At 44.7% G+C, this 15,100-nt stretch overlaps 1 protein-coding gene across 2 annotated transcripts in view; it reads right to left on the reverse strand.

The window, feature by feature from the left end:
* GRK3 (G protein-coupled receptor kinase 3) overlaps window positions 1–15,100 on the reverse strand; it is a 1,268,751-nt gene that overhangs the window by 502,161 nt on the left and 751,490 nt on the right. For both annotated transcript variants that reach the window (XM_078667331.1, XM_078667330.1), the window contains exon 4: window positions 5,803–5,904. In XM_078667331.1, the coding sequence (XP_078523457.1) occupies window positions 5,803–5,904 (102 nt within the window). The remainder of the gene's footprint in view (window positions 1–5,802; window positions 5,905–15,100) is intronic.

Genomic DNA, 15,100 nt, shown 5'->3' on the forward strand with positions numbered 1-15,100 from the left:
GGTTATGCCTAGACGCCTGACATTGAGTGGCAGCGTTCAGCGCCAATAGTTCCGCGCTGGTCCAAACTATCCTTTTTGTATGCAGCCGTACACTGGCAGCATGGCTGGCGCTGGTCGCGGTCCGGTCGCGGACGGGCGCAGACGGGCTTGCCTTAGGCGCACCTTCGGCACGCAAACGGCGTGCCCGCTGCGCTCGTCCGCTGCGCTTCCGGGGGACGATTCAGAAAAGGGGGTGGTGATGAACAGAGTGTCTGAATTAAGCAGACCACTCTTACCCAGTCCAAAGATCAGGGCTTGATCCATCACCGTTATTTATCTCACTGCCCCATCCCAGCTCAGAACCTGGCTATATGCAAATTAGTCTGGGTCTGGCCCAGTGCATCATGGGAACAGGGCAGACCAAACTACCAAGCCAATTCTTCACCAGAAAGGAGACAAGCTACCGGGGACCGGTTTCTGGCATTTCAGCCTCTTCGGCCCGGCTTGCTTGAATCCTGATGGAGCAGTGAGAAAGGGACTCATGTCTGAGTATACCCTGCCACACCTATAGTGGCCAAAAACGATTCAGAAAAGGGGGTGGTGATGAACAGAGTGTCTGAATTAAGCAGACCACTCTTACCCAGTCCAAAGATCAGGGCTTGATCCATCACCGTTATTTATCTCACTGCCCCATCCCAGCTCAGAACCTGGCTATATGCAAATTAGTCTGTCCCTGGCCCAGTGCATCATGGGAACAGGGCAGACCAAACTACCAAGCCAATTCTTCACCAGAAAGGAGACAAGCTACCGGGGACCGGTTTCTGGTATTTCAGCCTCTTCGGCCCGGCTTGCTTGAATCCTGATGGAGCAGTGAGAAAGGGACTCATGTCTGAGTATACCCTGCCACACCTATAGTGGCCAAAAACGATTCAGAAAAGGGGGTGGTGATGAACAGAGTGTCTGAATTAAGCAGACCACTCTTACCCAGTCCAAAGATCAGGGCTTGATCCATCACCGTTATTTATCTCACTGCCCCATCCCAGCTCAGAACCTGGCTATATGCAAATTAGTCTGTCCCTGGCCCAGTGCATCATGGGAACAGGGCAGACCAAACTACCAAGCCAATTCTTCACCAGAAAGGAGACAAGCTACCGGGGACCGGTTTCTGGCATTTCAGCCTCTTCGGCCCGGCTTGCTTGAATCCTGATGGATCAAGCCCTGATCTTTGGACTGGGTAAGAGTGGTCTGCTTAATTCAGGCACTCTGTTCATCACCACCCCCTTTTCTGAATCATTTTGTCCACCATAAGCGTGGAAGGGTATACTCAGATATGAGTCCCTTGCTCATTGCACCATCAGGATTCAAGCAAGCCGGGCCGAAGACGCCTGAAATGGCAGAAACCGGTCCCCGGAAGCTTGTTTCCTTCCCAGTACAAGAATTGGCTTGGTAGTTTGGTTTGCCCTGTTCCCATCATGCACTGGGACAGGAACAGACTAATTTGCATATAGCCAAGTTCTGAGCTGGGATGGTGCAGTGAGCTAAAAAACGGTGATGGGTCAAGCCCTGATCTTTGGACTGGGTAAGAGTGGTCTGCTTAATTCAGGCACTCTGTTCATCACCACCCCCTTTTCTGAATCATTTTGTCCACCATAAGCGTGGAAGGGTATACTCAGATGTGAGTCCCTTGCTCATTGCACCATCAGGATTCAAGCAAGCCGGGCCGAAGACGCCTGAAATGGCAGAAACCAGTCCCCGGAAGCTTGTTTCCTTCCCAGTACAAGAATTGGCTTGGTAGTTTGGTTTGCCCTGTTCCCATCATGCACTGGGACAGGAACAGACTAATTTGCATATAGCCAAGTTCTGAGCTGGGATGGTGCAGTGAGCTAAAAAACGGTGATGGATCAAGCCCTGATCTTTGGACTGGGTAAGAGTGGTCTGCTTAATTCAGGCACTCTGTTCATCACCACCCCCTTTTCTGAATCATTTTGTCCACCATAAGCGTGGAAGGGTATACTCAGATGTGAGTCCCTTGCTCATTGCACCATCAGGATTCAAGCAAGCCGGGCGAAGACGCCTGAAATGGCAGAAACCGGTCCCCGGAAGCTTGTTTCCTTCACAGTACAAGAATTGGCTTGGTAGTTTGGTTTGCCCTGTTCCCATCATGCACTGGGACAGGAACAGACTAATTTGCATATAGCCAAGTTCTGAGCTGGGATGGTGCAGTGAGCTAAAAAACGGTGATGGATCAAGCCCTGATCTTTGGACTGGGTAAGAGTGGTCTGCTTAATTCAGGCACTCTGTTCATCACCACCCCTTTTTCTGAATCATTTTGTCCACCATAAGCGTGGAAGGGTATACTCAGATGTGAGTCCCTTGCTCATTGCACCATCAGGATTCAAGCAAGCCGGGCCGAAGACGCCTGAAATGGCAGAAACCGGTCCCCGGAAGCTTGTTTCCTTCCCAGTACAAGAATTGGCTTGGTAGTTTGGTTTGCCCTGTTCCCATCATGCACTGGGACAGGAACAGACTAATTTGCATATAGCCAAGTTCTGAGCTGGGATGGTGCAGTGAGCTAAAAAACGGTGATGGATCAAGCCCTGATCTTTGGACTGGGTAAGAGTGGTCTGCTTAATTCAGGCACTCTGTTCATCACCACCCCCTTTTCTGAATCATTTTGTCCACCATAAGCGTGGAAGGGTATACTCAGATGTGAGTCCCTTGCTCATTGCACCATCAGGATTCAAGCAAGCCGGGCCGAAGACGCCTGAAATGGCAGAAACCGGTCCCCGGAAGCTTGTTTCCTTCCCAGTACAAGAATTGGCTTGGTAGTTTGGTTTGCCCTGTTCCCATCATGCACTGGGACAGGAACAGACTAATTTGCATATAGCCAAGTTCTGAGCTGGGATGGTGCAGTGAGCTAAAAAACGGTGATGGATCAAGCCCTGATCTTTGGACTGGGTAAGAGTGGTCTGCTTAATTCAGGCACTCTGTTCATCACCACCCCCTTTTCTGAATCATTTTGTCCACCATAAGCGTGGAAGGGTATACTCAGATGTGAGTCCCTTGCTCATTGCACCATCAGGATTCAAGCAAGTCGGGCCGAAGACGCCTGAAATGGCAGAAACCGGTCCCCGGAAGCTTGTTTCCTTCCCAGTACAAGAATTGGCTTGGTAGTTTGGTTTGCCCTGTTCCCATCATGCACTGGGACAGGAACAGACTAATTTGCATATAGCCAAGTTCTGAGCTGGGATGGTGCAGTGAGCTAAAAAACGGTGATGGATCAAGCCCTGATCTTTGGACTGGGTAAGAGTGGTCTGCTTAATTCAGGCACTCTGTTCATCACCACCCCCTTTTCTGGATCATTTTGTCCACCATAAGCGTGGAAGGGTATACTCAGATGTGAGTCCCTTGCTCATTGCACCATCAGGATTCAAGCAAGCCGGGCCGAAGACGCCTGAAATGGCAGAAACCGGTCCCCGGAAGCTTGTTTCCTTCCCAGTACAAGAATTGGCTTGGTAGTTTGGTTTGCCCTGTTCTTATCATGCACTGGGACAGGAACAGACTAATTTGCATATAGCCAAGTTCTGAGCTGGGATGGTGCAGTGAGCTAAAAAACGGTGATGGATCAAGCCCTGATCTTTGGACTGGGTAAGAGTGGTCTGCTTAATTCAGGCACTCTGTTCATCACCACCCCCTTTTCTGAATCAGCGCTTCCGGGGGAAGCACATGTTTATACTGTGTAGGGGGCGTGGCCTGAGGGTGGTGGGCGTGGCCGCAGTCTTCCCCTCTACCGGCGGCAAGTGTGGACAGATTCCCTCGTGAGCGCTAAGATCCGCTCCACGGGAAATGCACGTGGGAGAGTGACAAGTAAGTTTTAAAATACAAAGTATTACACAACAAAGTTTAAAAAACCTCGGCAATTTCTCCCGGCTTTCCGCCTCAGGAGCTAACAGTACTCTGCTCGCGCTCGCAGTTCAGCGCGCTTTAAAAGCTGGGGTGTAGGGGGCGTGGCCTGAGGGTGGTGGGCGTGGCCACAGTCTTCCCCTCTACCGGCGGCAAGTGTGGACAGATTCCCTTGTGAGCGCTAAGATCCGCTCCATGGAAATGCACGTGGGAGAGTGACAAGTAAGTTTTAAAATACAAAGTATTACACAACAAAGTTTAAAAAACCTCGGCAATTTCTCCCGGCTTTCCGCTTCAGGAGCTAACAGTGCTAGGACTGGAGTAAACCCTGGCCTCTAAGCGGTGTCTAGAAAGTCAGAAAGGTTTTGAATTCTGAAAACCATAGAAGATACATGGGACCCCTCTGCAAAGGTATTCAATTTTGAGAGGACTTCCTTTGATACAGCTTTAGGTTTGCCCTGAAGTAGGATTTTGACCTCCAGAAAAGAAATAAGTGAAAAGGAAGACACCTTGACCAGGCAAAGGCAAAGGTACGACTGAAGAGAGAACTTTGGAAGACCTGGGATTTAGATTTTCCTGCTCTGAGTATTTCCTGCTGAAACCAATGCATTAGTTGGGATGTTGTCCTAGGGGTATCCAACTTCAAGAAGACTTAATTGGATACAGAACCTTTGAAGATGTCGAACTGGAGGAACTGGGGGATTTCCATTTCAGAGACTAAGTCCGAAGGTAAATTTTTTTAACCGGGATGACCCGCTTGGTGCATCCGGCCTTACCCATCACTGCAGGCCCGTAATCATGCCTAGATCCTGGTGAAATGCTAACAGTGACTTCTGATTTGTGTCTTACTTTTTCTTGGGTCTTTTTATTTATTTATTTATTTATTATGCATCTTGTATTGCGCAAAACTAAACCCGAAGGTGTCAAGGCGCCTAACAAAAAAGATCAAAATGCAGGGCACAGCTACTCATAAGCTTGAACAAAGAGACGAGTTTTAAGGGCAGATCTAAAACTCTGTAGGGAGGGAAGGGACCTTAGTTCTATCTTTTTGTCCTTAAACTTAAAAAAAACATACAACTGGTAACCCTTATGGGATTATATTTTTTTGTGTGTTTTTTTTCTAATTAACAGTTTCTCTGTTTTTGGAAACTGGCTGTGAGATTTTATGTTATATTTTGACTTTGTAACTGTTTCAGTACTGCCAACTACATTGCTCACTTTTCTGCAAGGTAAGCCTGTCTGCTCTGTGCCATAGCTACCACAGGTTTATTCGGAGGTTCATTTATTGAACTTATGTGTTGGATGAGAATTTGGACTTCTTATGCGGGAAGGACTCACATAGTGCATGAATATTTCTTTAGGAGTGTGCTGATCTTTAAACCACAGAAGAATGAAGAATCCACGTTTATGTGAAAGTTTAGACATTGACACAAACAGTCAATATATACAGTAGCCGGATTACCGCTTTTATCTTTCGTGTATATTTTAAGTTTAGCACTTGTGATGAGGATTCAGTACATTAGTAACTTGATAAAACCACATCACAGCATGGTAAAATGCACCCTATTACAATCAGGCATATTCTGGTGTAACATGCATGGGTAAATATGGACACCTCAAAATCAGGAAATAAAATTCAGTAGTTCCTCCTTCCAGGTTTCACCCTCCAAGGTTTATTTGGTAATATTTAGAATTGTATGATGTAACTGTGATGCAGTGGAATTGCATCACAGTTAATGTTCCAATGATAACCAGTATTGAATTGTACAGCTGAAGGTTGCTGCATGAAATTTGTACTCCATTAAAGATACTTCAAGAACTTATATGAAGCTTTCTGTGCGGATTACTACATATTTATCATTTGATTTTGTGTTGTGCTCTAAATCATGTGAAATATATGCAAAAAAAGTAGAAACTTACATGCGAACAAGACAACAATTCCTTCATTATATATGTATCATATATTTGCCGGCTTCTACAAAGGCGCTCTTCCTGAGAATCCAGCTTTTCATATTCTTTTATCTGCAATGTAAGGGAAACAATTATTCAACTTTGTTAAGTATTTTTCCATTGTGTTACTTAAAACAATTCATACTGCTTAGTTACATTTAAAAGTGAGAACACTTAAAAAAACAATTGAAAAGAATAGACAGTTCAGTTAAAGTGGGAATGGAAGAAAAGTGTTTAAAACACAAAACTTGACAAATTAAAAGACTATAAATGTATCTGTTAAGGTAGGCATGTGACCCTAACCCACCTCCCAGGAAACGTTTGATGGATCAAATGCATACAGCAATAAGAGAGGGACATTTTCAGTGACTGACTAAAAGCATTATTTAAAGTTTGGTTGATGCTCCACCAACCTGCCAAGTGACATGGGCTGGCCTCTTCCATCACAGTAGCGAATCTTGACAATTGAGAGACTGCTCGCACAAATTTTAGATTTTTCCTGAACATATGTTGAAGTCCGCACTTATTAAGGGACTATTTACAACAAGCATTTGCAATGCAATAGGTCTCGCATTTACGCCAGTTTAAGCTATTGACATTGTAAATGACAGTGCATTTTATTTATGTTTTAAAAACCTAAACATTAAATAAAAGGTATTGTCATTTACAATACCAAAAGCTCAAACATGCATAAATGTGAGATCTCTTGCAAATGGTAGGCATCACGTACAACGGGAGGGAGGGAGGGCGGGGAGAGCAGGCATGGACAACGAGAGGGAGGTAAAGAAGGCACGACAACAGGAGGGAGGGGGGATAAAGAAAGCACAGACAACAGGAGGGAGGGAGGGTGGGCAGGGTTGTAAAGAATGCACCAAAGCATGTCCTGCCTCCAGTAAGAGAAACTGCATAAAGAAAATAGTGCTCACAGCCTAAATAACATGTACCGTATAACAACGAAAGTAAAGGGGCCAGTCGCCATGGGAGGTGACAAATGAAGAGGAGGCAGTACTAAGGAGGGACTAACAAGCCTATTTATGAATCTGAAGCCAGCATTTAGGATGGACAATGACACAAGCCAATGGCAAATATGGGGAGAGAGTGTGCGGGGCATTATTCCCTACTCCACTATAGAAGATCGCGAGTGCAGCACGTGCGCGCCGGCTCAGGTTCAACCTAAAAATGAGATAGCCTTTAACAATGTTATAGCCAAAGCAGAAGAGCTAGAATGTTATAACAAGAGTCGATTCCGTGAGATTAGAATGTTCCAAAGTAAACAGAGAGAAACAGGAACAGTGATTAATTTGTGCCAGTGGTTTCCAGGGCTTGCCACCAGCACTTAATTGCCAACGCCGCCACTTATGACAGCTGGCACATGGTGGCGCGGTTTGTTAAATATGAAGATGAGCAGAACAACCGTTGTTTCTTAATTCAATATAAATTAAAAACAACTAATACCTGCCGCCCATGCCTTTCTTATAGATTTGGGGCCCTCAAACAGTCTGAATTGTCACACTTGTGGCAGTGTGATGGTTAGCAGTTGGGTAAGTACTGTCATTAGCAGTGCTGACAGTGGCAATGTGTGGTGCAAGCTGCAGTGGGCTCCTGACGAGAGCCCTGGCCTTTTTCTTTTTTTTTAAACAAATTATGCCCAGAACAGAAAGACAAGCACTGGAATGCTGGTGCAGAATGCTGATACCAGTAAGCAGCAGCAGTGGCTCCTCCACTATGGCGGAGGAGCGTCTGCCTCCTGCCAGCAGCCAAAAAAATAAAAAAAAACAATATGACAATAAAATAGGTTTACTATCATTTTATTTTTCTTTCCTGGGCTGAGTCTTGGGGGCTGGCCTTATAGGTGACAGGCTGCAGGAGGAGTGGTGCGCACTGCTGTCAGTGCGCATGTCGGTTTGGCTGGCCGTTTTTGGATGGCGAACTCACATGCGCACTGAGATGTCTCCAACCCGAGCTGCATTGCCGAGTTGGAGAGAGCAGGCACAGGCTCCTAGTCTCTCTGGGAGCGCAAATCCAGGGCGCTCAGGCCAATCTTGACGCTGCTCTTAAGCATGAGATTAGCATCTGGATTGGCCACAGGAGAATCCGGGAGCCTGGGCCTGTAGTGAACTGGAGCCGAGAGGAGCAGAAGGGCAGTGATGCGGCAGGAAGCAGGTAAGTTCTTTTTTTTTGTTTGATTTTTTGGGTATTTTCCTGCCCTGACACCAACCACTACTGCGCTCACATATTGGCCCGGAACTTCTTCTTTTTCTTCAATGGCGTTCGCAACATTTCAATGTTCTTATAGCTCTTAACGCCCTCAACAGATGGCAATTACATATATTAGTAGTGGGCGTAGTCTTATAATAGCATTGTACCCTTTGTGCCTCAGGCTATACCGATTGTTAAAGTCCCTCACTTTCACCAGCATCTCAGACCTATACCTCAGGTTTAGTGTCTTTAACAGCCTTATAGGCCAGGCCAGCTGGATATTATTTTTATACCACATTTATTGAGTTTCTTGAGTGCATCAATGAATCCCTTGACTACAGTAGCATCTCTAGGACTCAATTTTAAGGGGCACACAAGGGGCCACAGAAAAAACTGGTTGGGCCACCTACGATGGGGAATTATGAAGCCTGCGTTTACACACACACACACACAGTCATTTAAACATGTTGCTGACTGTGAATTAAACATTACTATGGTCTGAGGAAGGGGTCTTCAGAGTGTATTCATCACTTCCAATTTCCTCTTCACATCACTATCTTCTGCAGTTTCGCAGTTGAGACGCTTATACTCTTTTTCTCTTCTGCTCTTTCTGAAGCAATCAATTCATATCCCACACCTCATCTCTTTCCTCTGCAGCTGTCTCTTTTCAATTTCTCTTCCATATACTTCCGTGCATCTCCTTCACTTCATCACCTTCGCATTACACACACACAATTCAAAGTCATCTGTAACTTCTGCATTTTCTCTAACTTTGACCAGGTCAATACTTTGACAGCTGTGCACCTCCTTCGCATACGTTTGCATAGTACGGCGGTTACAATTGGCCATTACAGAGGGGCCAAGCATCGTATGAGCATCTATTCTGAACCCATTTGTGATGCACTGACAGGCTCTGTTAGTATCTTGCACTGTATTTCTCATGCATTCTGCAGCTCTGTATTGTGCCCTGTTATGAACACCCATTCGCAACCTGAGCTCAGACCCATGTGTAAGGCGACTCTTCATAGTACTCATTACACATAACTAATATTTACAGAAACACGACATCTTGGAAAATGCAAATACTCTTATGTTATGCCAGAGTTAGGAAAATATGAAATGTAAACAGAAACAATATCGCTGCTCCCAGGCTGAAAGGGTAGTAGTGTCTCTTTGCTGGTAGCAACTGTCGGCGGTGGAGGACAACAAAGGGTGGATGGGGCCAGGGCATCCCAGAAGGGGTCCAACCCCTACCCCACACCCAAGCACCACTTCTTCACTAGCAATGATATTTTTATAGCTCTTTTTATCTAGGACGTGGAGCCTACGTGGAGTATGCGCTAGCACGCTACTGTAGATTCTGAATCATGACTACCTTACTTATACACATGATTCACTTTCATGAATCTGTAACAAGGTCGGAGGCACATTGAAATGATGCTGCGCGCTGGAGGGAGGCTGATTCTGCCTCAGCACTCCAGGCCCACTACCTGTACTGTGCCTTTTTGTTCTCTTATGTCACCTTTTCCATTGACTGACGCTCATTTGATTTCTGGGTAAAACAAAAAAGGAAACTAGATGCCCTTGATCGGTAGGCGCTCTCAGCTGTGGACCTGGCCTTGAAGCGAGCTGCTAAAGGAGAGATCCATTCTCCCACACAGCTCCCTTCCCAGAGCAGCCCTGTGCACCATACACACGAGACAGTGTGCAATGAAAGCACTGCCGCGGACACTTATGTGGCCATTTCAGAGCAGCTGAGGTCATCTCTCCACCTCCACGAGCACCTTGGAAGTCAAAAGTCTGTCAGCGAAACTCTTTTCTTTCCGGGGTTTCACTCAGCGAGTGATGTTTGTAAGAGGGCACTAGGGTGCTGCCGGGCCACCATTCGTGCAGGTTCTTTTTAATCCCAGATATTCCTCTATGTCACTGGTTCACTCTCTTTTCTTCCTCCGTACTACCACATCTGCCTTTCTCTCCGTTGTTTTGAGTTGTAGCCTGAAGATGAGACCTATGGCATTGCAAACAAAAGGTCACTGTTGTCCCGCATCTTCGAAAGTGAAAGCGGGCATGGCCCGCTGAATGTAAGCAAAGCATCTCGTCGTCGTACCTAATGAAGGAAAAACTCAATAAATAATAGTACACCATTGTGTAACAACCAAGTAAAGGGGCCAGTAGCAATGGGATGTTACAAATAATGACATGGAGGGACTAACAAGCCAATTTAGGAATCAGACGACAGCATTTAGGGAAAAATATGGGCGAGGGAGTGGGCGGGGCTTCTCTCCTGTACCGAACTACCACAGATCATCACCAGAGCAGTGCTTGCACGCTGGCTCAGGCTCGACCTACACATGTGGATGACTAAGTCGAGAAGAATGTCATTGCCCATATTGCAATACTGAAAGACAGGTTTTGAAACGTGATATTGGTCTGCCGTTATCCTCTGAGATGTATGTTTCTTATGCATAATGTAAAAAATTAACTTTATGCTATTCGATATGTACTGACTCTGCAACCATAACATACTATCAGCATTTTTTTTTACATGAGTTAAATAAACCATTCAGCATGACGTTTTTTGAGATCGTTAGTTGTGCATGTTTTTTAAAGAGACTTGTAGTAATGTAGAAATAGGCTTGTTAAACCAATGGGAAGCACTGTTTTTTGTATAATTGATAAATGTATATTTTGTATGTTTTGCTGAACTTCTTAGATGTCACCATTAAACCTAAATACCATTTTTGTGATTCTGGTCAAATGGTTGTGGTTCACTACCTCCCAGCATGAGAAATGCGATAATTATGGTCCTGTTAATCCCGTTTGGATAATATGATTTTCATAACTGGTGCTACACATATCTTATTTGTTTTTACCAGATCAATTGGGCTTTATTCCAGGCAGATCAATAGTATATAATATTTTACAATATTTGAACTCCTGCATTACATTCAGCATCTTCAGGGAGTTGCAATTTTGTTAAGTGCTGGCAGGAATGTGCAGAAATTGGCTTTTTTAGCAGTTCCTAGGTGGATGAGATCTTCTTAAGAATGATTTAACTATCCTGACAGCCCCCCACACAACAGGGAAGGTGGGTTGCGACCGCACTCGCAACTGCTAAAATACTAATAGTTCGCTTTTGGAGAACCAACACAATGTCGACGGCAGAGATTTGGCTCAAGGAAAATGTTTTAATTGCTTATCATGAGCAATTCAGAAATGTTTTTAATGGTGCTCAATTCACAAGTCATCCATAAACTAATTGATTGCCTATCTGTCCTTGACAACATGTGGAGTCCCTTCCCTACAGAACTCAGGGTGAATCAGCAGAGCTTAGGCCAGTCCTATGATCCTACAGCACAAAAATGCAGGATGTTCTAGTATTAACATAGTTCACACTTTAGCATATACACGTCTTCTACACGTCTCAACACTGAGGATAAGTCCAAAGATTCATGGGTCCAGGAGAGGCCTTTCTGGGCCACAGAGAGATGGAGTGTCAAAAAGAAAATGTTCAGTTTAACACTTACATTTACTGTTGTTCTATTGAAGAGGGTGGATGGGGAATTAGGTTGGATGGGGAATTAAGGTTGATGGGGTATTTGGGAGGATGGGGCTTACAAGGGATAATCCATATTTCGGCTTGCTGAAAGTTCACTCATTCTATTTTGAGCAGGGCTACCGCATCTGCACTCTTCAATGATATCCACATATCCTGTATGTTGTGGAAAAAACGATATGGCTGAAAGATCTGATGCCAATTGCGAGGGTCCACGGTAACTGGAAGCTGCCAAACATAGGAGGGCTTTATTTGGAATTTTGCAGACACAGTACACCATATAAAATGAGGCAAATGTCCTGTTCACCATATTACAAGAGCATTATGCTGATAGCCACTCTAAATAAGGCAGAGGAGGTAACTGCCCTGTTCTGACGGAGTACCCTGTCCATAAGGCTCTAGCGCTTAGACCTTATAAGCACCACTGAGGGTTTCCCTTTATCAACAGTTTTACACACAGCAGCGATTGAAGCATTAGCATGTTTACTTTTTCTTGTGCACAGATGATTAGCTATCACATTTCAACATTAGCTTTGTTCTTAGAGTACAATAAGCAATGTCATGAACATCAGGTACCCCTAATATAACCAATGTATCAATGGCTCACAAAATCATGGACTGTGATCATTCAACAGAGGAGCCTGTTGTATCTTGTTATTTCATGTTATTAATTTCTGATCTCTGTTTCTTTAACATGTGCATTCCTTTTGGATCTTTCTCCTCTTCGGTGTTCTCTCTTCTTGCTTGGTATGGCAGTTGCTTGCTAGCCTGGAGAGGGACACCAGCTGATAACTGTAGCTCGTAATAAATATCACATTTTATTTATATACTTATGTGGCCGCTGTGACTTCTTCAATACAACATTTTTGGCGATGAAAGGCTAGCATTGGAGAAGAAGCTACTGAGGAATGTGTAAACAGCTGGTGGAGAGAAACACGCGTGTATCCGGTAATGGAGAGTAAATGACAAAGAAGAGTCTGTCTATATTGCTCAACTACTGTGCTTCGTGACCAACTTGAATTGTGTCGAGACTGTTTTGTTAGCAGAGGAATTAATCTGGGTGAGGCCAGAGTGAACGGCTGAGGTGTCAAAGAAACACGGAGTGAGTACTGTCAGTTTTTCTTTAACCCATCTTACTATCCGTGTATCGAGAAGAACAACATTGCTTGTGCCATTTTTGAACGGACATTGTCGGCAAAAAGGTGATTTACATTTAGGCTGTGACGCTTACCGGAAAGCACTGCCGGAATTGTGCGACATTCAAACGGCACCAACGCTTCCTCAAGGGAACGCTGCAAAACAGAATGCTGCCATTGTTGCTTCACTGACTCGAGGGACAGCAGCCTCTGCCTCATCACGAAGCGCCCCGACATTGCGTGCTGACGCATCCTTTACGTGACGGCAGCCATATTTCTGCTTCCTGCAACACGAATGGTTGCTAAGTAACGCGGGACGAGCACGAAAGGGAAACGGCACAAGGAAATAAAAGAATAAAAACGGCACCGTGAGTAATGACGAACAATTTTTAACTCCGGTAGTTTGCAGGGTTCTGTGCAACTTGCGGAGCAGTGGATTTATTCATTTTTATTCGGAAAAAGTATATCGAGTTTGGTCACGAGAAATATGTCGTTCAAAGAACAGTTGAAACACTATATAAGCTTACAGTTTAAGCACAGTATAAGTATATAGTTGAAGCAAAGTATAAGTGGAACAGTTGAAGCAGAGTATAAGCTTACCGTTGAAGCACAGTATAAGCTTACAGTTGAAGCACAGTATAAGTGTAACTACAAAGATGGAGAGCAATAGTGTAGTCATGCCACCATTGTTCTTACAGCAAAGTGGAGACCCTCCCATTGAATGGGAGGAATGGATTGAGGTATTCGAAAATTATATCGAGGCAATTGATGGCAAGGACTTTAGTGCTACGAGGAAGAAGGCACTATTACTGAGTACTTTGGGGAAAGAAGGACAACACGCCTTTAAATTTTTGTCCCCAGGAACCAATGCAGAGGGAAGGGCAATTACCAATGTGTATCTGGAGGCTAAAGCCCGTTTAAAAAAAAGATACTCTAAAGAAGTGAACATAGTTATGGCAAGACACAAGTTCTATACACAGCCTCAGCGTCAAGGGGAGAGTGTAGACCAATTTGTTACTCGTCTACGAGAGTTGTCGTTGAAATGCAACTTTGGGAACATCAGGGACGAAAAGATAAGGGACCAGCTTATCGTCCAGTGTGGGAACAAGAAGATGCAAAAGAAGCTGTGGGCAGCGAAGAATCCCTCTTTGCAAAATGCCATTGACATTGCGAAGATTGTTGAAGAATCTGGTGCATGTATGAAGGAGATGGAACGAAAGGATAGTTCGAAAGAGAACGTGTCGTGTGTAGAGGTTGTTGAGGAAGTGGGAGCTGTGGGTGGAAAGAAATCCTATGAGAAGAGTGAGAAGTTTGTAGGCAAAAAATTGAATAATACTTATAGTAATAGTGACTCTTATAAGAGTAGAGAAAGAAGGTGTTCAAGGTGTGGAAGCACATACCACACTTCTGATTTAAAAAAATGCTTTGCCTTAGACAAGGATTGTTTGAAATGTGGGAAGCGGGGACACTTTTCGAGAATGTGTAAGTTTGTAACTAAAGGGAATGTTGCGGTTGTACAGCGGGAACAAACAGAGGTCGCAACAGTTGACAGCGTTGAAGGAGCAAATAAGATTTTGGTTGTGAGTGATGAAGAGTTGGATATGAATCCTAGGAGGAGGGTGAGACCAAAGGCAGTGTTTGAAATTGATGGAGTGCTAGTTGAGTTGATGGTAGATTCTGGGTCGTTCTGGACCATTATTCCCATGTGCTTATTTTGTGTGAATTGGCCTAAGGTTGTGCTAGAACCGAAAGACATCAATCCTGGTGGGTTCCAAGGTGAAAGGATTGAGATTTTGGGGTTCATGTCTGCTGTCATTTCGTTCGGAGGAAGATCTGTGAGGGGTAAGGTGTATGTTGCCCAGTCTGGTCCAGCAATATTAGGGTGGGGACACCAGTATGATCTTCATATTGTGCTGAATCCAAGGGCTGATGATCAAGTGATGGTGGTGGATGAAGTGCCTACCCTGTCAATTGTTGATGGGATGCCTAAGTTGTTTAAGGAAGAGATTGGTGAGTTGAAAGGTTATGTGCACAGGATCATGTTAAAGCCTGATGCTGTTCCTTTACAGCACAAGGTCAGGAAAGTACCAATCGTAACTAGGGCTGAGGTTAAAAGAATGTTGAGTGAAATGTTGGAACAAGGGGTCATTGAGCAGATAGAAACCTCAAGTTGGATTTCGCCAGTCGTGATCACGACCAAATCTGACGGCAAATACAGATTCTGTGTGGATTTACGCACACTTAATCGTAACATCATCGTGGATGGGTTCCCTCTTCCCAATATTAATGAGTTGGTACTGTTGTTGAAAGGTGGTAGATTCTTTTCGAAGCTAGACTTACAGAGTGCCTACCATCAGATCAGACTCAATGAGGAGTC

The sequence above is a fragment of the Lissotriton helveticus genome, chromosome 11, assembly GCF_964261635.1.
Source record: "Lissotriton helveticus chromosome 11, aLisHel1.1, whole genome shotgun sequence".
NCBI lineage: Eukaryota > Metazoa > Chordata > Amphibia > Caudata > Salamandridae > Lissotriton > Lissotriton helveticus.